We start from the raw sequence: 23,912 nt of genomic DNA on the forward strand, positions 1-23,912 counted from the left end.
TTGAATAGAAGGGAGAGTGGATGCAACTAGCCCAGTTCTATGGGGCAGGGACTGTCTTTGACAATATGTTTATACAGACCTAGCACAATGGGGTCCCAATAGTGTTTGCTGCTTCTTGGCAATCCTCTAACACAAGTCATGATAGCAGCCTTTAAAGGTTGAGAAATAAACTTAAACCCAACCCAGTAGGTTCCCCCCCACACATGGTTTTGTTTGTTTGTTTGGGTTTTTTGATGTGCTTCTACATCATTCCAAAGCACATCCAGGGACAGAAATAGACTGGAAAGCTTTTAGATAGTAGAAATTTTAGTTGACTCGCAATCTGAGAATGAAAACTTTGATCCTACTGAGTTACACGGGAAGTGATGAGAACAAAGTTATTGTTTCCAACTAGGCACAACAAGAAAGTCACAGAACTGCCTAGAAGGGAAATGGGTGGAGTTGCTACTGACCGGAGACAGGGGCATGGAGAGTGGATGGAAACAAAAGGAAGACAAGACAACTCAATTTAATACTGTGTCAATTTTAGATGCCCAGTTCAAGCAGGTCAACATTGGTTGAGGAAATGTTTGCAGGATGCAAAAAGCGCACGCACACTTGACTTGAAATATATGCCTAAGTATTTGTAGGATCTTGGCCTTAGATTTGTTTGGTCGAAACTTCATAGTAGGCTAGGTGCTGAAAAAGCAAACCAACTGGTAAAGAGAATAGATATCGAAGGACTGATCCAAAAAGAGAGCGAGGCTGAACTAGTTAGCAGACTGAGAACTTGCTCGTTGTGTTTTGCTTATGGAACTGCAAGTCTGTACACCAGGGGCCCTTTTATGTTTGAAGACTCCATAGCGAGTTACCCACTTGGGGTTCCTTGGTGTGGTCTTTTCAGGTTGGTAGAAATCTTGCACCATCCTGTAGCTCTTTCATCTACCTCACTAAAGCCCCCATCACACACATCAACTGGGATAAAGCAAAAAGAAAAGGAGTACTTGTGGCACCTTAGAGACTAACCAATTTATTTGAGCATAAGCTTTCGTGAGCTACAGCTCACTTCATCGGATGCATCGGATAAAGCAGTCGCTTTACACGGTAGCAGCCGAAGAGACAACCAAAAACTTACAAATAAGAGTTAGGTTAGGATCCCAAAAGGTAGTTAAAGAAGAGGGGCTCTGAACCAGAAAATCCGAAGTGACACCATTTGTTTCAGTGGAATTACTCAGGATTGTCACTGGCGTAAATCAGCTAGAATCTAGCCCTCTCTGGGTGTCCCCTGGCACTGTTTTAAGCCTGGGTCAGCAGCTGCAGAGGATTAGCGCTACACTCCTGGGCATAAGCACTTTCCCAGTGGCATGAACACTGACTAAGAACATGCATTCCTGGTCAGTTGAGCTATGCGTCCAGTCCGTGCAGCTCCAACAGCCAAGAAGTATAAAACCCATTATAACTACACACACACAAAAATTAAGCGCCTAAACCATTCTCAGACCCTAGGGGTGAACTTACAGCTTATAAATACATTATTAAAGCAAATATTTGCAATTCATTTCCTCCTTCATTTACCCGCCAAGACCCACGGTCAAGATTCTGTTGTTTCCCATGCGAGAGATGGTGACAATACAACCCCCCCCCCAGAGCTGAGAATTTAAGGGCTGCTCCCTTTTGTGAACTAACGGGCTAGCGAGGTCATCTGCTTTCAAAGGAGAAACACAAGGACTGTTGAACCAGGGTCTTGGCAGGTTGAAATAAATATTTCAGTTTCCTTTTTCCAATGCCTTTTTTTGTACTTTCAACGCTACACACGTATTATGCAAATGATTTCAAGCCAAATTCTGCGATGAGCCATGCATGTACAATTCCCATTAAAGTCAATGAGAGCGGACCGCACACAGGAGAGGACAGAATTTTATTTATTTCCGTTTGTAAGGAAAGTGCCCATCTGGTCCCCTGAGTGATCTCAGAATAACTAACCTCAGCTATCAATATTACATGCTATAATGACTCAAAGGATCTATTAGTAGGAGGGAATTACAGTTGCACCAAGAGACTCCAACTATAGGGATCTGGGGCAAAAATTGGGGATTGGTCCTGCTTTGAGCAGGGGGTTGGACTAGATGACCTCCTGAGTTCCCTTCCAACCCTGATATTCTATGATTCTAAGATGGGGGCCTCATTGTGCAAGGCCCTGTACAGACACATAGTAAGAGACAATCCCTGCCCTGAAGAGTTTATAGTCAAAGTACACAAGACAGACAATGGGTGAAATGGAAGCACACAGAAATGAAGTGAGTTGCACCAGGTCACAACCAGGTGAGTGGCAGAACCAGAAAAAATGCAGTCTCCTGACTCCCAATCCAATGCATTATCTGCTACCGTGGTTCTCAACCAGAGGCACATCAACTCATCTAGATATTTGCCTAGTTTTACAACAGGCTACATTAAAAGAACTAGCAAAGTCAGTACAAACTAAAAGTTCATACAATGACTTTAGAGTGGTAGCCATGTTAGTCTGTATCAGGAGAAATAACGAGGAGTCCTTGTGGCACCTTAGAGACTAACCAATTTATTTGGGCATAAGCTTTCGTGGGTTAGAACTCACTTCATCAGATGCATGGAGTGAAAAATACAGGAGCAGGTATAAATACATGAAAGGATGGGGGTTGTGCCAGCAATGCGCCACTGCCATGTACATTGGCCAAACCGGACAGTCTCTATGCAAAAGAATAAATGGACACAAATCTGACATCAGGAATCAGAACATTCAAAAACCAGTAGGAGAACACTTCAATCTCTCTGGTCACTCAGTAACAGACCTAAAAGTGGCAATTCTTCAACAAAAAAACGTCAAAAACAGACTAACGTGAAGCTGCAGAACTGGAATTAATTTGCAAACTGGATACCATCAGATTAGGCCTGAATAGAGACTGGGAGTGGTTGGGTCATTACAAAACCTAAACTTAATTTCCCCAATGCTAATTTCTCCCTACTGTTACTCACACCTTCTTGTCAACTGTCTGTAATGGGCCACTCTCTTACCACTTCAAAAGTTATTTTTCCGCCCTTGGTATCCTGCTGTTAATTGATTTATCTCGTTAGACTGACCTCACACTTCGTAAAGCAACCCCCCCATCCTTGCATGTATTTGTACCTGCTCCTGTATTTTCACTCCATGCATCTGATGAAGTGGGTTCCAACTCACAAAAGCTTATGCCCAAATAAATGTGTTAGTCTCTAAGGTGCCACAAGGACTCCTCGTTATTTATACAATGACTTGTTTATACTGCTCTATATACTGTACACTGAAATATAAGTACAATATTTATATTCCAATTGATTGATTTTATAATTATATAGTAAAATGAGAAAGTAAGTAATTTTTCAGTAATCGTGTGCTGTGACACTTATGTATTTTTATGTCTGATTTTGTAAGCAAGTAGTTTTTAAGTGAGGTGAAACTTGGGGTATGCAAGACAAATCTGACTCCTGAAAGGAGTACAGTAGTCTGGAGAGGTTGAGAACCAACCACTGATCTACTGGACCCAGCTAAAATTAAGTGTCCACCTCAAGTTTTTCCTAAGACACCTGTCTGTCTCACATGGTCTCCAAACTCCTTCTTCAATAGCTTATTGGATTTGCTGTTAAAAGCCTTTGAATTTCTCGCTGTGGACACACATAAATTCCTGTTAAATGTGCCAGCATGGATCCATCTGTAAATACAAACCTCCCCCAGCCAGCCAAACTGTCCCACATAAACCAAACTACTTTTAGGTTTGGAGAAGCTATGAAGGAGCCACAAGCAACAGCTGGAGGGGCTGGACAGAGGACAGAGTTTTGATTTGTGCCTAAAGGGTTAAATAATAATAATTTTTTAAAAGGCACCGGTTTTAAAAACTGGAATTCTTTCTAGTTCTATCTTTACCCTAGGATTTTCTTTGTACAAATAAGTCTGTTTTAATAACTCATGATAGGGGAATTGGGTCTCTTGTAGTTTAAGAAATAATTAAAGGTTAATGGTTTCAATTAAATGAATTTTTTTCAAAACAAACGTTATGTATTCCTTTATCATTTTTGTAATGCTGTGTATTTATCAGACTCCAGTGTGTAGTCATGTGAAGGTTTTATTCATATAGCAGCATGTGATTTTCCTGTTTTGAAAACTTGATGAGAAGAGAGAGAGAGAGGAATCAGTACTGCTTTTAACACCATTTCATTGCTTAAAAGGTGCACACACAAAGGACACCCAATCCCTCCAACTCCTTTGCTCTAAGCTAGAGACCATCTGGCGTGGTGTGTTTTAGTCAACCGTTCAGGATTAAACTAGGCTTCCTCTCCTCCTCTCCTCAAACAAACCCCAGTAGAAAGGATACAGCCAAACGAACACAGACAAAGAACTGAAGTCACCCAGCCCGTGACATAAAACAGGAAGAGCCATTCTGAAATGAAGGAATTTTCCATTTTCCCCAGCATTGTGCAAGAGCAACGAACAGCAAGCAAAGGCAGCTAAGATTGGCTTTCGAGAAATGCCGCCGTCGCAGCGGGAACAGGAAGAATTTGGAAGCTCAAAGTGGTGGTGTAGGGTGTCTGGCTGCTCTGGGGAGCCGGCCAGCTCCCAGCGAGGCAGAACGGCTGGAATGATTTGGAGCCAGTCAGCATGAAAAGGGCCTCCGTGTTAATGACTTCCTATGGGAGGAAGTGAAGGGCCTGAGTTTATCAGCACTTCACCGGCCATGTGTGACTGGCCTGGGCCTGGGCCTGGGCCCCTATGTATGGCTTCACCTCATGATTCCAGCTAATGGGGCAGGATATTTGCCACGTCCCTTCCATTTGCACTGGCTGCTTTAATATGATGAAGCTTGTTATCTCACCAGCCATCCCGGAGCGGCTTTTAAGTTATCCATTAACACCACCATTTCCACAGCCCCACACTCCCAGTAGAGCCTTGCCTGAGCAAGGACGGTAGGGGAAAGCTCCCCACCAGAGGTAGCAACAGCAGGCGGGAACCTTTGCATAGGCAAGATGATGATGAATTGCACTCCAGTGGTGCCAATCAAAAGTCAGCCCCCCACCCCCACCCCTCATTGTGCTGGGGGCTTCACAAACAAAGCCGGCAGTGCTTTTAAACACAGCCTTGCTCGGAGCCTGGAGCTAGAGCTCCCACTGTTGCTATTGCTGGCGGTGTTAGAGAGGGGGGGAATTTCCCACCCTGCATGTAGGCATGGCCACACAGGCTGTAATTAACTAGTTTCTTTGTGCTACATCCATCCCCAGTGTGCAGATCTACCCAGAGCCGAGCCCTCTCGCAGCTCTGAACTAGGACTCCAGCAGCGTGAGCTTCCGCACAGCGGTTTCCTATCAAAGCCTGCTAGGATTCCAGCAGCGTGAACTTCTCAGAACAGTGCCTGACCAACAGCAGCTACTACTCCAGCAGTCTGAGCTCTCTGAAAAAAGGTTATGAGCAATGCCCATCCCAGCCAAGGCTTCTGGCAGCTCCCTGGCAGGGTCCCCTTGAGATTCCAGGTTGTAGGAGAGCAGCCTGCATCCTGCCACACTCAATATTCTTTCAGATAACATGAAGTCATCTCTCCAGGGGATGCCATTTGCCATGGCCATCAAGTGCTAAGACACCCTCTTGCCATCAGTTCTTTTAATGATCCCTGTTCCAATTTCTTTTTCTCCCCGGGGAATTGCAGTGCTTTGTCCTTCCTTCCTGTAAACCCTCTACCGCCTACAAAATGATCTCAGCTGGTCTCTCTTGTTAAATACACCAGGGACTCAAACAGGTGCTGAAGTGTCACATTCTAATGCAATTATTAACACAGGCACATCCTGTTTCCAGCAGATGGTACTTGTGTTTGGGATACTGAAGGCACCATAACGCATGAGCAGGAGGAGGAGCAGGGGAGGGGAAAGGGTTGCCTTGGTTCTAACCTCTAGTCACACAGCACATAACAGGACTCAGCAGCACAGTCCCCGCCAGCCACGACACCACAACCACAAGAAGAGAGATTGCAACGTCAGAGCTCCATCAGAGGGCATGTTCATTCCAACCCCCCGCCCCCCCCCCCCCCCCAGCTCTGGCATTTGCTCATGTAAATTACCTGAAACTGATCACACTCTGGGCTCCAACCAGCAGCAACCTTGATGGAAAATTTGAAGGGAAAAAAAACCATTTTCAGTTATTTCTGAGATATCTGGGTGGGGAAGGAAATGGCATTTTTTCAGCCATTAGGAGAACAGATGTTTTGTGTCCAGCTTACTCAGACTTAAACAAGTCAGTAAAAGTGCCATTCTTTTGACCTTCCAGTCCAGCACTGGGTGAAGAGGGACAACACTGGCTTTAAGTGTCATTGCAGCCTCCTGAATTCCAAGGGGGGCTGCCCAACCCCTAGCCTAAGGGCTGCTCTAGTTTATGCTGATTGCAAGCTGAGGATAGCCGGAGTGCAGTGTGCTCATGCTACTACACCTCTTCCCTTCCACTCTCTGCTCCCATACAGTGAGGCATGAGGGGAAGGCAGATTAGAGCTATAAATAGGACCCTACCAAATTCACGGCCATGAAAAACACGTCACAGACCGTGAGATCTAGTCTGCCACCAGGAAATCTGGTCTTTTGTGTGCTTTTGCCCTATACTACACAGATTTAACAGAGGAGACCAGTGTTTCTCATATTGGGGATTCTGGCCCAAAGGGGAGCTGCAGGGTGGGGGGGTCGCAAGGTTATTTTAGGGGGAGTCACGGTATTGCCACCCTTATTTCTGCACTGCCTTCAGAGCTGGGCAACCAGAGAGCAGCAGCTGTTGGCCAGGCGTCCAGCTCTGAAGGCAGAACCCCACCAGCAGCAGCACAGAAGTAAGGGTGGCAGCACCTTGCCCCCCCCCCCCCACTCCTTTTTGGGTCAGGGCCCCTACAATTACAACACTGTGACATTTCAGATTTAAATAGATGAAATCAGAAATTTATGATTTTAAAAATCCTATGACTGTGAAATTGACCAAAATGGACCATGAATTTGGTAGGGCCCTAGCTATAAGGATGGTTCTGCATCAAGTGAGGAACTCATAAACTATCAGGGTTGGAAGGGACCTCAGGAGGTCATCTAGTCCAACCCCCTGCTCAAAACAGGACCAATCCCCAATTTTTGCCCTAGACCCCTAAATGGCCCCCTCAAGGATTGAACTCACAAACCTGGGTTTAGCAGGCTAATGCTCAAACTACTGAGCTATCCCTCCTCCCAACTCCTCTAAGAGCTGGGGGATTCCCTAAGAGCAGGACTGAAGAATGGGGCCCACAGAATGTAAAATGCTCAAGGCAGGGGTCTGTGACTTTTTTTCTTATGAAGTACCTTAGGCACTTTATCAATAATAAATGTTTGTTAAACACTCTCAGAAGGAAGTTTCCCTGGTCTCCCAGTGAATTGAATCCCTGGAGTATGTTGTCCGTCAACTCAGATTATAAATTCTGGGCTCATGTCTTGCTCCAAGTCTCTCGCAGAGCAGACCACACTGTCCAACCCTAAACAACTTGGAAGAAGTTCATCCCCGAATGAAAAATAGGGCTTTGACTTAGTCTAGGAAAGTTGCTTTCGAAATTAAGATACAAGCAAATTGAAAATTATGTGCTGAGCATGCTCAGCCCAGTGTTTTCCTCACCGAGTCAAACACATGTTTGCGTGTGTTGCTTTACGTGAAGGCAAAGCTATTTGTATGGGAGATAATTTTCCTAGCCCCCTCAAGCTGTAACTGACGAGCGGTGGTTTGAAACAGTGGCTGTCAACCTTTCCAGATTACTGTACCCCTTTCAGGAGTCTGATTTGTCTTGCATACCCCCAAGTTACACCTCATTTAAAAATGACTTGCTTACACAAATCAGTGTCAGAGAACACTAGTACTGAAAAATTGCTGACTTTCTCATTTTTACCATATAATATAAATATTGTACTTACATTTCAGTGTATCGTCTATGCCAGGGTGGCCAAACTTACTGACCCTCTGAGGCACATACGATAATCTTCAGAAGTTTGAGAGCTGGGCGCACCTGCTGGGGCTCAGGGCTTCAGCCCTGCAGCGGGGTGGTGAGGCTAGGGCTTTTGCCCAGCTGGGGAGGGTGGTTTAGGGGCATCAGGCCCGCAGGAGGCAACTGCCAGGGTCCGGGGCTTCACCCCTGCTCCTGCTGAAGCCCCCAGCCCCAGCAGGTGTGCCCCACGGGGCTGAAGCCCCCAGCCCTGGCAAGTGCCTTGTGCAGGGCTGAAGCCCCTAGACCACCCTCTCCAGCTGGGCAGAAGCCCCAAGCTCCCCACACAGTTTGGTAGATGGAGAATGGGGATGGCATGAGGGGCTCCACGAGCCACAGTTGGGCCACCCCAGTACATACAGCAGTATAAACAAGTCATTGTCTGTATGAAATTTTAGTTTGTACTGACTTTGCTAATGCTTTTTCTGTAGCCTGTGGTAAAACTAGGCAAATATCTAGATGGTTTGATGTACCTCCTGGAAGACTCTACATGTACCCCTGGTTGAGAATCACTGGTTTGAACTAAGCTACTTTATGCAAGTGTTTATAGGTTTGGGACTTTAAACTGTAACATTAGTTGTGTAAGAAAACTCAGATGATACAGCAGTTGTATAAGTCTATCCTGGGATGAATAAGTTACGGGAGTCACACAATGTAATTTCTGAGAAAACAATCAGTGGTCTCCATTCCCAGGAGATGGGGCCATCACAAGACAGCCCTCACCATAAATGACAGCCTTGTTGGCTAGCAAACTGGGGAGAACACAGAGTGAATGGACATGGAAAATTAACTGTTTTCTCAAGGCTAGAGCCGATCCCTCCACATCACGATTGAGGCTAACTGGCAGAGCAGTGTGGGGAAAGCTGACATTGGCCTTGCCTCTGCTCTACAACATCAGTGCTGTGGGTTAAACAGAGGACTTCAGACTCCAGCAAGGCTGGGCTTGGGCAGCACTTGGATGGAGACTTCCATAGGGGGAAAAAGGAGTCTGGACATGTGTGTCTATTGCACACTGAACTGTTTAAGGGCCTCACATAGGGTTACTACTCACAGCAACACCGGTTTGCCTTTAGCTCAGATAGATCCACCTTTCGCTTTTGGACACAGAGGTCCCAGGGTAATTGCTTGCTGAAATAGATTCCTTCTAATTAAGGATCTATCTAATTCATTACTCAATGTTTGTGCAGCCTGCTACTCTTCTGCTTTCCACTGTACCCATCATGCTTTGCAGTTTGTAGTGCATTCCGGCAATAGTGAATTTCTCTCCATTTTGATTATAGTTTTCAAATCGCACACACTGCACTTATGGTGCCAATTCACCTTCCAGGATAACGCCCTCTACTTTCACTCACAGCTCTCCGCAAAGTTCAACCTTTGGGACAAACCTTGCCCTTGCAGCTGATGTTAGGTGTAGCTGTGTGTGTTTTTCTCAGAGCAAAATTTGTTCTGCCATTATTTAGTTACAGGAACAAGGAGTTAAAAACTTGTCCATTTAAAAAAAATAAATAAATAAAAGGACGTCTTGCGCACAAGTAAGTCAAAACCAGCTGAACTTTAACGGTGCACAGGTGGGATTTCCCAAGGCACTCGGCACTGGCCTGATGTCACCGGAAATTTTTAAATGGACTCTGGCAGCACAGTTAGGCCAACTCTTGAGCGCTTCTGAAAATCCTGCTCTATGTACACTTAGACCTTGCTGATAGAAGGCTTCCCACAGTAAACTGGACATGATTCACTATTAAGGCCTGGTCTACACTAAGAAGTGACATCGACTCAGCTACGTCATTCAGGCATTTGAAAAATCCACATCCCTGCGCGACAAAGTTAAGCTGAACTAAGCCCTGAAGGCAGCACTAGGTCAGTGGAAGAATTATTCCATCACCTACCTACTGCCGCTCAGGGCGGCGGAAGCCCTCCCATTGGTGTAGGTGGTGTCTCCACTGAAGTGCTGCAGCTGTGCATTTCAAGTGGAGACAAGCCCTATTTTCATGCACGCATGTTAGCTTCGCAGAACTCAATTTGCAATTTTATCATTTCAACGGATAAGATCAATGTTTATTTTTAACCCTTTTTTTCTCCTGATTTGTATCTATTTAAATTTTCACAGTTACGGGAAATTACGATGCGGACAGGTCAGACAATTATTTAACGACAGTCTCTAATAAGTTCTCAAGTAGCATTTTTCTTATTTTTACCTAGCTGTAAATTTCTATTATCAATGGAGATTTTTTTCCCATCTGTTTGTGTGTCTACCTGGAACTTGACGTTGACTGACATTCACTAATGCAAATCTAACCTGTCCAAGCCTACACGTACACAATGCGGCATCTGGGCTTTTTCTGTATCCATATACCGGTGTGGTATAAAACCTGTGGAGTTGCAAGAAAAATGAAACTGTGAGAGTTAGGGCGTGTCCACACAGGAAAGTTTTCCAGTTAGGCCAGTATAGTTAAACTCCAGTGTAACTCCACATCTGAACACTCTGATTCTGGAGTAAGAGGAGTTTGCTTTTTTTTTTTTTTGGGGGGGGGGGGGGGGGTTAGTTTAAACTGCTGCCAAAGTGACATAAGATAAACTGGCAATAGCCACTCTTATGCCACAAGAGCATGTATCTGGGGAATTATGCAGATATTACTACAGCGCTTTAAATTCATGCCTCACTTTCTATTGGTATAACTTTCCCATGCAGACAATGACAAACAGGCTGCTGGAATTTATGGAGTTGTGCAGTTCTATTTTGCATAATTCCATAGCGCTACGGCTATTTTTAAACAAGGGAATTAAATGCAAAATTCCTATCATTGCTTTAGGTAGGTGCTTATATCAGTCAGGAAATGCAGTTGTAAGGGTAAAGTTAATTCACCAATGTTGTACTTGAGGAAATCTGGATTACAAGGGAGGCTGTTAATTTAATACTTTAATACAGAGAAGGCTGGATATGCAACCAAGCCCTAACTGGGCCTCCCCTTTTTGTGAATGTAATTTTCTGGGTACAGTTTTAAGTCCTATAGGCCTGGATCTTGCTAGAGTCTCCCATACACAATCATTTGCAGGTTGGGGCTGTAGACACCTAAGCACTGGTACTCAGATGTCCAAGTGACAGAAATCGTGGTCACAAATAATTGCAGGCCTAAAACTTTACCAGTAATTATGTGTGGATGCAAATGGTGAAGGCCATCTTTTGAAAATTTGGTCCATTTTCAAAGACAGATGAGGAAACACGGCTACAAGGACTTTAGCTTTTGTATGTCCTGACTTTTTCGCTGTAAATTTGCAACCTTTGCATAGCATTAGCACGTGTATATTTGCATTTATTTATAGTTAGGGATTATGCAGCCTGTTTGCCCTTAAGGCTTCACTTTCACGGTCTCATAACTTTCCAAAACACATACTTTTTAGGGCTTATCCTAAAGGCAAGAACTTTTTTTTTTTTGGGGGTGGGGGGGGGGGGAGTTTGAAGAAAACATGTTCACCTTTTATTTAAAGACATAAAATGTTTCATGTTTTGCAATTCAGACCTTTACTCCCAAGTATTACAAACCTCAGATGTCCTAACCATTGATCTAAACTAGCACCTGGGTTACAGTAATATTAAAATCAAAAATAATAAAACCATAATTTTAAATATATTATGAACTTCATCTAACCTGGAGAGATGTGCTATTTCATTATCATTCTCTATCACTCACCTGGAGCAAGCGATCTCTATCATGCATATGGAGTCTTCTATTATAATTCTGCTACACTACCATTTAAAACACAATAATCCATTTAGAATGTTTGAGCCTCAAGCAGTCAATAGAAACAGATGGGATTTTTTTAAAAGTGTAATAATTACTGACATGCTATTCATGTGGTGGTAACTCCCAACATGTGGTAGGTGCTATACAGACTGGGGTGGACTGATTTAAATCAAAGGGATTAAATGATTATTAAAATGGGTAATTTAAAATCAGCAAGCACAGGAATCCTTGATTTAAAACTGATTTTAATCTTGTTTTGCATTTGTACTTTTTAATTATTTTCCTAAAGAACAGTTCATTTGCATTGGTTGGTAAACATTAAAACATGTTGATTTGCAACTAAATACAGTCTTTACACTACATTTGGTGCTTCTTTTTGATAACCAGGAAGATACAAAATATCTCTATGTGTTTATTTAAGCAGTTTAATAGTTTCACTTACATTTATTCAGATTCTTAATTTTTACATTTTTATTACATTAGACAACAGTGACTGATGCATTTCTCATTTACTAGATTATTAACTTTTGTACTTGTGATTTGTGTATTTGGATGGAAATTTGAATTCAACTCAAAATGCACAAAACCAGCATTTTTAAATTGATTTTTTATTAGTTAAAGACAATTATCTCAATTATGCTGGACTACAACAGAAAATATAAATTTATCAAAAGATGTTTTGCATTTAAAAGTAGCTGGTTTATTAAACAAAGGAAGTATTCATTAACCTGTAGTTAGTGAATTGAACATACTGTTTCAGGCCACCATGTCCTTCAAGATTTTAGAACTAGTAGATCTCATCCTCTTACACCTCATTTTTATTTACAGATTAGAAGAAAACATGCTTTCTTACTTTATCAGCTCCCAATTGCTGTCTCAAGTTTGAATGAACTAGTCATTGAATGGAAATAGCTGAATAAACCTAAAAGAAGAAAATATTCTCTCTGCACCTACAGAAGAGGCTACTGATGTCAAAAGCTGGTTTAGCCTTTTAGCAAACTCTGGTTCCAGGTGCTTGGCCAATGATTTCCACCAGTTCAGTGGTTTGATTTTCTTTAAAATACTGGCAGCAAACATGGACTGCTTGAATTTTGTTAGTATAATCTATTAAAATAACTTAAAGTAAATTTAGGGCTTAATATGGGTTGTCATAAATTTTAAATATGTTCATTTTGTAAGAAAAATATGTATTTAATTTAGATCCTAAAAATATGTTTTTATTTTAAAAAAATTGATTTTAATCTAGACAGAGTCCCTGCCTCAGCAAATAGATAATCCGAGAGTTAAACAAAGAGAGGAAAGACGTTCCAGTGGTCAGGATTCTATCCTGGGCCACGGAAGATCTGTATTCAATTCCCTGCTCTGCTACAGACTTCTTGTGTGACCATGGGAATGTCACTTAGTCTCTTTGTGCCTCCATTTCCCACCTCACAAGGATTACATTAAAGATTGTGAGGCACTCCCATATTATGGTGATGAGGGTCCATATATCTAAGAGAGACAGAATTAATGGCTGGAGCAACAGGATAGGCAGAGAGGTCTCTGTAATGACCAGCACTCACACATATTGCAAGCTCATCTTCCCTCCCTTCTTCCCCTGACCCTGCCATGACTAATCTACTCCCAGCTGCACTTCAAATTAGCCGACTAATTTCTTGTATACATCAGAGCAGATGCAAAGTTTGGGGGACAAAATCTGAATAAGAAGAGGGTAAGGGCTTTGCAGACATGCGTGGAAAGAGCATTCCAAAGCATTCTCTTTTCAGCAGAAGATAAAATCCAAAACATACTTGTGTTGACATTTTAATGGCACAAGAATCAGGGAATCCAAAATTGAAGTGTAAGTAGTACTTGTAACTGTACCCCTTTTTTACGCATTGCAGTAGGGTCTTATGTTACAGGGCCATAAATCAGAGACTCGCGTGATAGTCAAACAGTATGACAGAAGAGAAATAATTTTTCCCTACACTGTTCCTCAAAAAAATCCATGTAAATAGAGTGAATTGTACACTTCTGGAGTGAAATACAGCAACTCTTCAATGGTATGCTTATGACTGCACATTAGAACAGGAAGTGAAAAATACATTTTTCTGAAATTACAGGAGTTATTTAGGTCAACAGAATGTAATTAGTCAGTTTCTCCAGACCACTACAATTAACTTCCCTACTCTTGTGAAAGGTACCCCAAGATTTCCAGTGACCACAAGCTGTCAGGTTTTAACTCTCGTCTGGGAAGTGACGCGCCCAGAAGCGCAGCGCCCTGTAGTATCAAGCTAGATCACTGGTTCAGAAATGACTCAGAGGGAAGAATACTACCTTAATCAACAACACTTTAGACAGCACATGGATGTTTCTTAAGATGTCTCACCCAAGTGCTAACTAAACGAAGCTGACCCTGTTTAGCTGGTGAGATATGGCAGGCTCATAGCACAAGGTGATATGCCTGCAGCTGTGTTCTTTTATGTAGAAACTGCCCCTTCACCTGGATTTGTACAGGGACACCATTATCCTGAAATCTAATCATGTCTAAATAGGAGGTAAAGTCATTTCAGGTCTCCCCAATCCACCTGACCTGCCCTCAGTTCTCCTGACAACTGTCACGGTTGCAGTTGTGTTTTAATATTAGCCAAGGGTAGGATTTTCAGTGGGCTCACGGCGCTAGTCTAACCGCTCCACTCTGAAGCGATAAAACTCCCAGTGCCTTCACCGGAAGCAGAGTTAGGACAACACTGAATGCTCCAGAAAATCCCTTTCTAAGAGTTTGTCTTTTCCTGTTGCTGTGTGAAAGACCCAAATAAACAAACGGGGAAACTGACCCTACAAGGGAAACAATAAAAAACTTACTATGGACCAAAGTGCTCAAATTCACAAAGTAAACAAATGACAAAGGGGGTGGGCGTGGGAAATCATTCTTGTTGCTAAACTCTTTAAATCAGCATCATTTTGGGCCCCAATCTTGCAAAGATTTATTCACATGCTTCACTTTAAGCATTGTGAGTAGTCCCACTGAATTCAATTCGGATTTTACACACACTTAAACTTAAGCACGTCCTTAAGTCTTTGCAGGATCAGGGCCTTAAGCATTACTTCTGGCAGTAGGTAACATTTTCAGAAAGAAGTCTGACTTATTAAGTTGACAATATTGCTTTAAGTGAAACTGTCCACAGAATTTTTTAATCACTGCATGCCTTTTATGTGGTTATGTCAGAAGTCCCTCGTTGCAAGAGGGTGGAATTAAAAAAGTATCAATAACTCTCAAAACATTGCACTGCCCGACATTTGTGCAATTGAACGTTGCAGCCCTGGCCCATCAGCCCACCCATTTTCTGGTATGGCGTATCCAGTGACATCAAGAAACCCCACTAGCTTCTCAACAAAAAGTTGGGAGATCATTTTATTCTGTACAAATTACATCAGGATATAATGGATTTAGCACTTCTGATCCATCCACATTACATTAGTGGACAATGTAATTGTCCTGTACAATGTCAGAGATCTCCAGTCCTTACTGACTGAACAATTCTTTGCAATTACCTCGTTTTCCAGTGTGCCATGTCACCCCTATTTGACCACAGTGGCCATTTCTTTTTCAGAGGAAAGAGCAAAGAATATTTTGTCCCCACACACTGATTCGTGCATCCGTAATAGCAGCAACACTGGGAAAGAACTAAAAGCTGGCACTGGTCATATAAACAGTTCCTCTTGCTTCCTTGAGGTGACATGGAAGACTAGAACCCTTCCAAACTAACGGGAGGTTGAAGGTTGAAATCCCGGGGGGTTGGGGGAATCAAAATGGTAATATCCATTTATATGAGGACAGGTGGAGAGAATGGGTTTCAATGATAGCACTACCCAGCATTTCTACTGTAGCCTGAACAGCATCCATAGATCACTGCACAGAAATTATAGAATCATAGAATCGTAGGACTGGAAGGGGCCTTGGAAGGTCATCTAGTCCAGTCCCCTACATGCATGGCAGGACTAAGTATTATCTAGACCATCCTTGACTGTTGTGTAACCGGCTCTTAAAAATAAACAAGCATACAGGATTTTTTAGCATAAAAATCTTTAGACAAACTATCAAGGTCAAAACTGGAAGAATTCTCCCTCCTCTCCCCCCCATCAGAAGAACCATTAGTTCTTTCCCGCTAAAGGCCTCTGCTTGGATTTTTGAGCCATGAGTATTGTATTTGTTTCTGCTTCCTCAGTGCAACATTAGTAGTCTCTAAGGTGCCACAAGTACTCCTTTTCTTTTTGCAAATACAGACTAACACAGCTGTTACTCTGAAACCTGTCATTAGTAAACAAAGGTTTCAGATGTCTCCCCCCCCCCCCCCCCCCGTGTTACCTATCAGCTCTGTGTTCTTGGGGAACCAGGGCACAGTGTCCAGTCTGTCTGACTCGTGAAAGACCTTCCCCCCACCCACAGCCTCTGCTTGAACCAAAGCCAATCAGAAGACAGACTTACAAAAAACAATGAAATGGCAGTTGGAAGACACACCTAAACCACTCCCCAAGGATGACAGGATTAGGAAACTCCCCTAGCCACATTTGCAAAGATGGGACAGGGAGGCATCCCCATTAGCATACAGAATGGAGAACAGAGATTCCAAGGAAAGAACCAAATGAAACTCTGGGATTAGAAAAGGAGGGAAGCACTGTATGACCAGGGATCTCTGCTCCAGATGTTAATGAACCCACGCCTGCACACACCCAGCTCAGTGGTTATCAGACCAATCCTAGTAATAAATCCTTTATTGGTATCCAAAATAGTGAAGCTCCCTAATTGCATTGTGAGTTTCCTCCAAGGAACACCGCCCATAGCCAGGAATGATCAGCTCCCATTGTCTAGCCTGAACAAAACAACTTTGGTATACTCCCTTGAGCCATCAGTTTATCCATAAACAATCTCGCGTTCTCCCTTGAACCATTGTTCTTTCCCTACAAAAACCCCTACCCATGCTCAAGTAAGCGTTCTGATGCCTGTATCCAACATCTGCATCAGTTCCATTCAGACTTCATTTTCTTCTGACTGATCATGCTGAGAGCTTTGCCTGTCTCCAGCACTCCGGACCCTCAGTTATCACCACCACCTGGGAACCCTGATCGATTCAAGCTTCAGGAGTGGTGAGAACCCAACCCTCTCTCCCTAGGTATAGCCTTCTGACCCTGACATGTGTGATCAGTTACAGTTTTCTAAACCTGACTTTTATCATCAAATTTAAGTTAGATTTAATATTATAACTGTTTTGTTTGTTTGGCACCCCTTGTATGGTTATTACCTGGCAATAAATAACTCATGGTTAAGCTGATAGCTTCTCTCTCTCTCCCCTTCATGGATGTTTTTGGCTTCCCCATTCGCTCTGCAGCAATGCTCCTCCTACCTAAGCTAAAGATCCCTGCAGCACCCGAAAATTCTGTGGGGTTTGCTCATTAAGTGGGTTACTACCAGTACCATTGTAATGTGAAAGTGGGGATAGGGACATGCTGAACCTGGGACATATGAGGGTGGCAGATTGAAAGTGCTGCTCGACTCAACCTGCTCAGGCATGCTCTATTCCAGTGCAGTGCCCATGGCATAGGAGGGTGACAGCTTGGAAGTGTTGCTCGACCCACCCTATTGAGTCCAGGGACATATAAGGGGTCAGCTTGGGAGTGCTGATTAACCCGGTCCCGTCAGACGCGCACTGTTAATGTGTGCGTTCGTCCATCCGATTCTGGGGCTGGAAGAACCCAGCCCTGGGGAACTCAGGTCCTGCAAGATAGCTCCACTGGGAGGGAACTTGCAGCAGGGAGAAGTAGAGCTCCGTATGAGAACACAAGTGACACGAGCAGTACATTGATAGAATTACAGAACCTCTCCCCTCCACAGAAGAGTAACCCTAATAAATTAGTGTATCCCAAAGCAATGGGCAAATCTGGTCACACCAGAGAGATTGGGATAAAGGAGTTTACCTGTGACTCTCAGTGCAAACCAGGCTTCCTCCGCAACAGTAGAGTTTGATGTTAAGAAAAAGAAATCTACATCAAGTTTAATGTGGAGCCTTGACTTACACAGGATCGATGTCTACTTCAGTTTCTTTGCCAATAATAACCCAAGAATCATCTTGATTTGTAGAGCAGTTCATGATATTTTAAGAGAATATGAAGTTTAGACAGGTGATGAACCAGCCAGGATCTCAGAGATAGTGGAGGAGTAAGACGTGAGGATAATTAACCATTGGCACAATTTACCAAGGGTCAGGGTGGATTCTCCATCACTGACCATTTTTAAATTAAGATTGGATGTTTTTTCTGAAATATATGCTCTTCTAGGATTTATTTTGGGGAAGTTCTCTGGCCTGTATTATACACAAGCTCAGACTAGATGATCTCTTCTGGCCTTAGAATCATGAATCTATGAACAAAAGATCTGCCAAATCAGATTGGAGCACTGGTCTTTCAAGTCTGGCACCCTGTCTGAGACAGGAGGCACTAATTAAGGATTCAGAAGATGACCAATAATAATAATGCCCCGGACAAGTTGTGCAATGATGTGACAAGGGGAATTAATTCCTATCTGACCCCTGCAGGAACAACCTGCATGGGATCTGATTAACCTCACTTAGATTTCACCACTACAAATCTCTCACGTGACCTAGAAGGAGAGAGAACGTTGTGCTGAGTGCACATGCCTAGGAGCTAGGAACTGTGGAGTTCTAGTCCCAGCTCTTATACTGATTCCTGCGGCCTTGAGCCAAGTCACTCAAACCTTCTGTGGCTCAGTTTCCCAAGCTGTAAAATGGTGATTACAATTCCTGCTTCACAGGGGTGTTCTGAGGATTGATTTATCAAAGACACTTTTAAAATATAAAGCAAAGTATATCTTTAAAAAAAAAAAAAATCCAGGCCCCCTTTCCCCACTGTTTAAAACCTAGCTATCGTGTTTTACTCTGATCTTATACAGAAGCCAGTTGCTGAGGCTGACTTCATGTTGTAATGAATGTCCATGAGGACCCATGCCCTTGACTTCAGTGGGGCTCAGCACAGTGGGTCTACCTGCCTGCCTGGAGCTCACTGCAAGTGCAGGGCACCGGGCTTTATTTTTACTGAAACCAGAACCTGGCAGAGCCCTGGATTTTCTACAGCTCCAAACCAAGCAGATCTGATCTACAGATCTGTGCTGGAAGCTGCATTTCCCTTCCTCTGCTCCCAGGAATACCAGATAGAGATATTTCCTTGGCTGGATTGAGGACCACTCTGGACTGCTCAGAGGACACTGGTCTAAGCTTGGGCAGAAAAAGGAGCTGCTGTGAGCCTACAACAGTAGCAGAGAAGAGTGGGGGGCGAAGACAGCTGGGTACGGGAAGGGGAGAGCGCCAGGCACAGCAGGCAGAAGCTGTGGACATAGAAGTGTTAAAGATACAGACTATAAGAGTTCTCATCTTTAAAGAGCACAGGAGCATGGGAAAATCAGAGCTGGCTTGAATCAGCAGCACGACCCATACTCACCAGCTTTCCCCACCTTCCCCCCATAACCAAGATGAGGTTAACACCCCCCCTCCATAAAATTCACAGCACAGTCCCTATATTTATAAGTATGCAACATCCTCCTGCAGTGATGCAACCCAGTGACAGGAAGATACAAACGTCAGAGGGAGGAATGGGGCGTGGGAAGCACAAAATCTTAAATCCAGCCTTGGAGAGAGTGAACTGAAGAGGGCAAAACAGGAAAAGGGGGTGGCCCCAGTTTAAAATGGCTGAGGCAATAATCCCAGTCATCCCCTCATACCACTGCCACAGCATATTTGCTGGGGGGGGGGAGGGGGCAACACAGCACAAATATCCAGTAAGGCTCGCAGCACACCTGACGAGGTGGACAGCCCCATTCTACAGACGGGGAAACTGAGGCAGAAAGGCATAGCCACTCCCTCCCAAGGTCACACACTGAGGCAAGTCCAGGAAGAGATGCCAGCTTCCCTGAGCACAAGCTGCCCTGCGGAATCTCTCGGGAGCTGACAGGGACAGGAGGCAGATTCTACTGAGTAGCAGCCCCTGGAGCAGCTGGGGACACACGGCCTGGGGGAGAGTTGAGTCTTTTCTCGCCCGCCCCACTCCCTAAAACATTACGGGAAGGAGAAGGAGGGAGAAGGGAGGGGGAAACTTCTCTGCACAATTTTCAGTTTCACGTCCCCGCCCCCACTCAAAAGAATAAAAAGGGCCGGGATGATTTTGCGGGGGTGGGGGGGGATAAAAGGTGGAAAGGGGCACAGATTGGAAACCCCAGAAACACCCCGGGCCTGTCCCCCCGCCGGGTCCGACACTGAGGCCCCCATCTGGCTGGGGGTTCAGCCCTCCTACAGCAGCCCCTGGTGGAGGGCTGGCCCCCCATCGTCCCCCTACACACCTGGGGGGCTACGGGCGATTGCGGATGGTCCCGATTGTTTTTGCCTTTCGGGCCCCCGGGCGGCGGCTGCCACCGGAACAAGGGGGCCCCCAACTCCTCCCCCCGCGCTGTTCGTCCTGGGGCGGGGCGGCGCCCCCTGCGTGGAGCCCCATGGGGTGGGGGCGCTGGGGTCCCCATGGGGCCCAGCCGCCAGGCCGGAGACTAGGCCGCGGCTCCCCTAGACCATCCCCGCGCCGCCTCCTCCCCGCCCCCGCGCACCCTGGAGCCCCTGCCCCCAAATCGGGGTAATCCCCCCATTGCTTCCCATGGAGGGGATAACACCCTTCGGGGAGAGAGCCCCGGGACCGCCGGAAGGGAACCAGCCCCCCAGAAGGGAGGGGGAGGCTAGACTATGGGGTCCCCCCTACCCCGACCCTTTCCCAATCGGAGGGGCTGGGGAGCCCCCCAGTTCAAGGCGGAGAGGGGAGAATGAAGGGGATGTTGCGAACGTGGGGGGCACCGGGGGCACTAATCCAGCCCCTCGAGGCACCAGCCCCCCGCTGGCACCCACATCTCCACAGAGCTCAGAGAGAAAACACGGGGGGGGATGGGGAGCAGTATGTGCCCCCACTTGCCTGCTCCCACAAGGCCCATCCCCCAGTTCGGATGTGCGCGTGCCCGCCCTACTTTGGGGCGCCCGGTGTGGGGGTACGGCTTTACCTGCTCCTCCTCCGGGCTCAGCTCTGCGGCCATCCTGCTGCCGCAGCTCCTGCTTGCAAACTGCTGAGGAGGAGGCGGCGGCGGCTGCTGCTTGCTTCTTTGGAGTTTTTAAACCAGGGCTTTCAAACATCGACCAGTCTGACTCAAAAGCAGCAAACCGGCCCCCTTTCCCCCAGCCAACACCCCGGGGAGGGCAGCTGGCCTCCCTCCCAGCCAGGGGCCCCTCAAACACCCCGCTCAACTGGGGACGCTGCTCCTGAGCTCCCAGGGAGCACCCATTAGTCTCTCTTGTAGATTAGCTACACACTTGGAGGGAGAAAGGTTAATGCAGTGATCCCTTCCCCCGAAAAGCTGATGCAACTTGCAAGAAAAAATAAATTAAAGTTCACTTTTGTTCCCTTTTAAATTGCAACGATTCTTTTGGTTTCTTTGCAAACGTCACGCTCTTTTAGTTCTTCCTCGGTTTCATAAAAGCTTTTGCAGGTTAGAGAAAATTGCAGACACAAGAAGGGGGTAAAAAACCCAGCTGCTCTGGAAGTTTCATTCCCCCCACAAGATCTGCTTGCGGCTCAGTCCGCCTGGGCTTTTCTTCTCTGCCTTTGCAAGATCCCCCTGCTGTTGCTTCCTGAATATAGTTAGCAGGAGACCATCAATTCCCTCTCTTCATTTGTATTTTCCTTTTAGAGAATGAAGCTCTTTCCTGCAGCCTCCATCTCTCGCTTGTCTGTCTCACAGTCCTTATTCCTCAAAAGCAGCAGAGAGGGAGGAAGGAAGCAAAGACAACCCGTCCCCCTCCCCTTCTCATGGCCAATACTGCTTCCCCTGATGAGCCAGCCAGAGCCCCCAGCAACTCCATTCAGAAACTGAGTCTCATTCACAAACAGCGGCAGAGGACAGCCAGGGAGGGGAATCTAAGGGAAGGAGGAAGGCAGAGAGATCTGCATAGCAGAAAGGGGAGGGGGAAGGAAGAGAGGCATTCGTCCAAAAGAAGGAGAAACAGGAAGCTATCCATTGGGGCAAAGGAGATACAGGGAGGGGGCAAAAAAAGAACAGAAAGAGGAATCTAGGCAAGGGAGGGAGAGAGATTCATACAACACAGGATATTAGAAGTCACTCTGTTGCAAGAGAACTTCTGCATACCTGTGAACAGTCTATTAGCTCAACAACCTCTCCCCCATTGCCTATAAGTGACCCAGTTGAGGTGTAAATTCTTTCCCTATCACCTCTAGTCTACCAAGCACATTATAGCTAGATCAGAAAACAACATGCTTGCCCCAAAAGACCTTTGTTCTCTTATGTGTTTGTAAAGTGCCTGACACACTATGGGCACAGCTGTTTGCAAGAACTAGCCCACGCAATCTAAGGCCTGGATCCAGCAATCAGGTTAATGTAGGTGGGGCTCCTGCACCCCTGCAGATCACTGGTGGAAAGATCTGCCTGAGGGGATTCAGTGGCAGGATCGGGCCACAGATAAACAACATGCAGTAAAAAGGGAGGTGGAAGGGAATTACAAAAGGTGCTCAGATGCTGGGGTGATGAGCAAGATGAAGAGAACAAAAGACAGTGTGACTGAGTGGGTAAATGTAGTATGTTTTACAATTATGGATGCTTTCTTCCAGTAAACCCCATGGGTGTGGAGGTGAATGGTGTAGGGTTAAAAGGCCTCCTTGCAAATAATTCCCACTTTTATTCCTTCCAGTGCAGCCCTATCTGTGGTAGCAGCCCTGGGAGCACTAGCGTGGGGTAAACAACAGTCCAGTAGCCACTCGTGTTTCAACTACCATTTTGGCTAAGCCAGAGCAAATCTACATGACATGGTGGTTAAAATGGCAGTGATTGCTGCTACCTTGTCTACACTAGAGCTCCCACCTTCCTTTCCTACCTCCCCTGGAGCTGAACAGATGTGAAAAAGTGCCTTTTGAGGAGGAAAGAGTGGAAGGTCATGAGAAACGAAAGAACTGCTGATCAGGGGAAATTCATGCTGGGCCTAAAGAGCTAGCTCATTTGATCTCAACTTCAGATGCCTGCTTTGTGGCTGTTTCCTGTAATCCAATCTGGATTTAACTACGGTTTTTAAAGTAAATCTCCCCTTCTGTTTTCCTCATGTCCAAAGTCTCTTCCAGAATGTACTTGCTTCTTTTTTCGAACTCCTTGCTTGAGCAGTCCAATACATTCACAAAGAGATGTGATTAGGGTGGACTATTGCAGTCTCTGCAATCCAAGATCTGACATGGCCCAGACTCCAAGGTCTGTGTCACGCCACATCCCTGAGGATCACCCCTCACCAGATGTCAGAGAGCTTCCCCTAGTCCACTCTTATCTACTCCCACTCTTGCATCTGGCCATTATAGAGACAATGCAGATAGACAGACTATGTTGTCCTTAAAAAGTATTGTGATTACAAGAGCTTAGCTTTCGTTCTTTCCCATTGTTTACATGTATCTCTTCCCCTTTCCTGTCTACCACAATCCATTGTCTTTACTTACATTGTAAACTCTTTAGGGGCAGGGACCACAGCACTAGTGCAGCAGAGTTCAAGTTCATGACTAGGGCTCCTGGGAGCTACAGTAGTACAAGTAAATAATATCTCTCATAGATGTTCATCTTCTCAGAGCAGGGGCCTGGTCTTCTAAGTGTATAATGCCTTGCCCACCAATGGCCCTTAATGGTGATTTTTGTGCTGTATATTACACTGACCTCTCTGGCACTTGCCCTTTGGGGTCAGAGTGACACACTTTGTCAATTACCTGACATATCAGGATCCACAACAAGCAGTGGTCAAAGAGATCAGCTACACCTCCTCCTTGTAGCATGTTCTGATGGGGGGTGGTCACTATTATTATATATGAAATAAAAATAAATATTTACCTACTAAATTTCTCACTGGCTTAGGGGTTGATGGAGAGAAGAAAAATCCTCCTCTCCAGTTCACTTACACTGTGTAAGTTACCACACTGATATGCACAATATTCATATCTAGAATGATAGATAGATGATCGATTCCCTTGTAGGGGAACAAGACCAGTAATGAACTAAATCAGCGGTCGCCATTTTTTTCCGTACCCTTTCACCATGTCACAAATT

General features: G+C 45.1%; 1 protein-coding gene across 1 annotated transcript in view; it reads right to left on the reverse strand.

The window, feature by feature from the left end:
• The window catches only part of PTPN9 (protein tyrosine phosphatase non-receptor type 9), a 50,282-nt gene extending 28,552 nt beyond the window's left edge, over positions 1–21,730 (reverse strand). The window contains exon 1 of the mRNA XM_048867035.2: positions 20,829–21,730. Within this exon, the coding sequence (XP_048722992.1) occupies positions 20,829–20,861 (33 nt within the window). The 5' untranslated portion in view covers positions 20,862–21,730. The remainder of the gene's footprint in view (positions 1–20,828) is intronic.
• Positions 21,731–23,912: the final 2,182 nt, after the last annotated feature.

This window comes from Caretta caretta, chromosome 10 (assembly GCF_965140235.1).
Source record: "Caretta caretta isolate rCarCar2 chromosome 10, rCarCar1.hap1, whole genome shotgun sequence".
Taxonomy (NCBI): Eukaryota; Metazoa; Chordata; order Testudines; family Cheloniidae; genus Caretta; species Caretta caretta.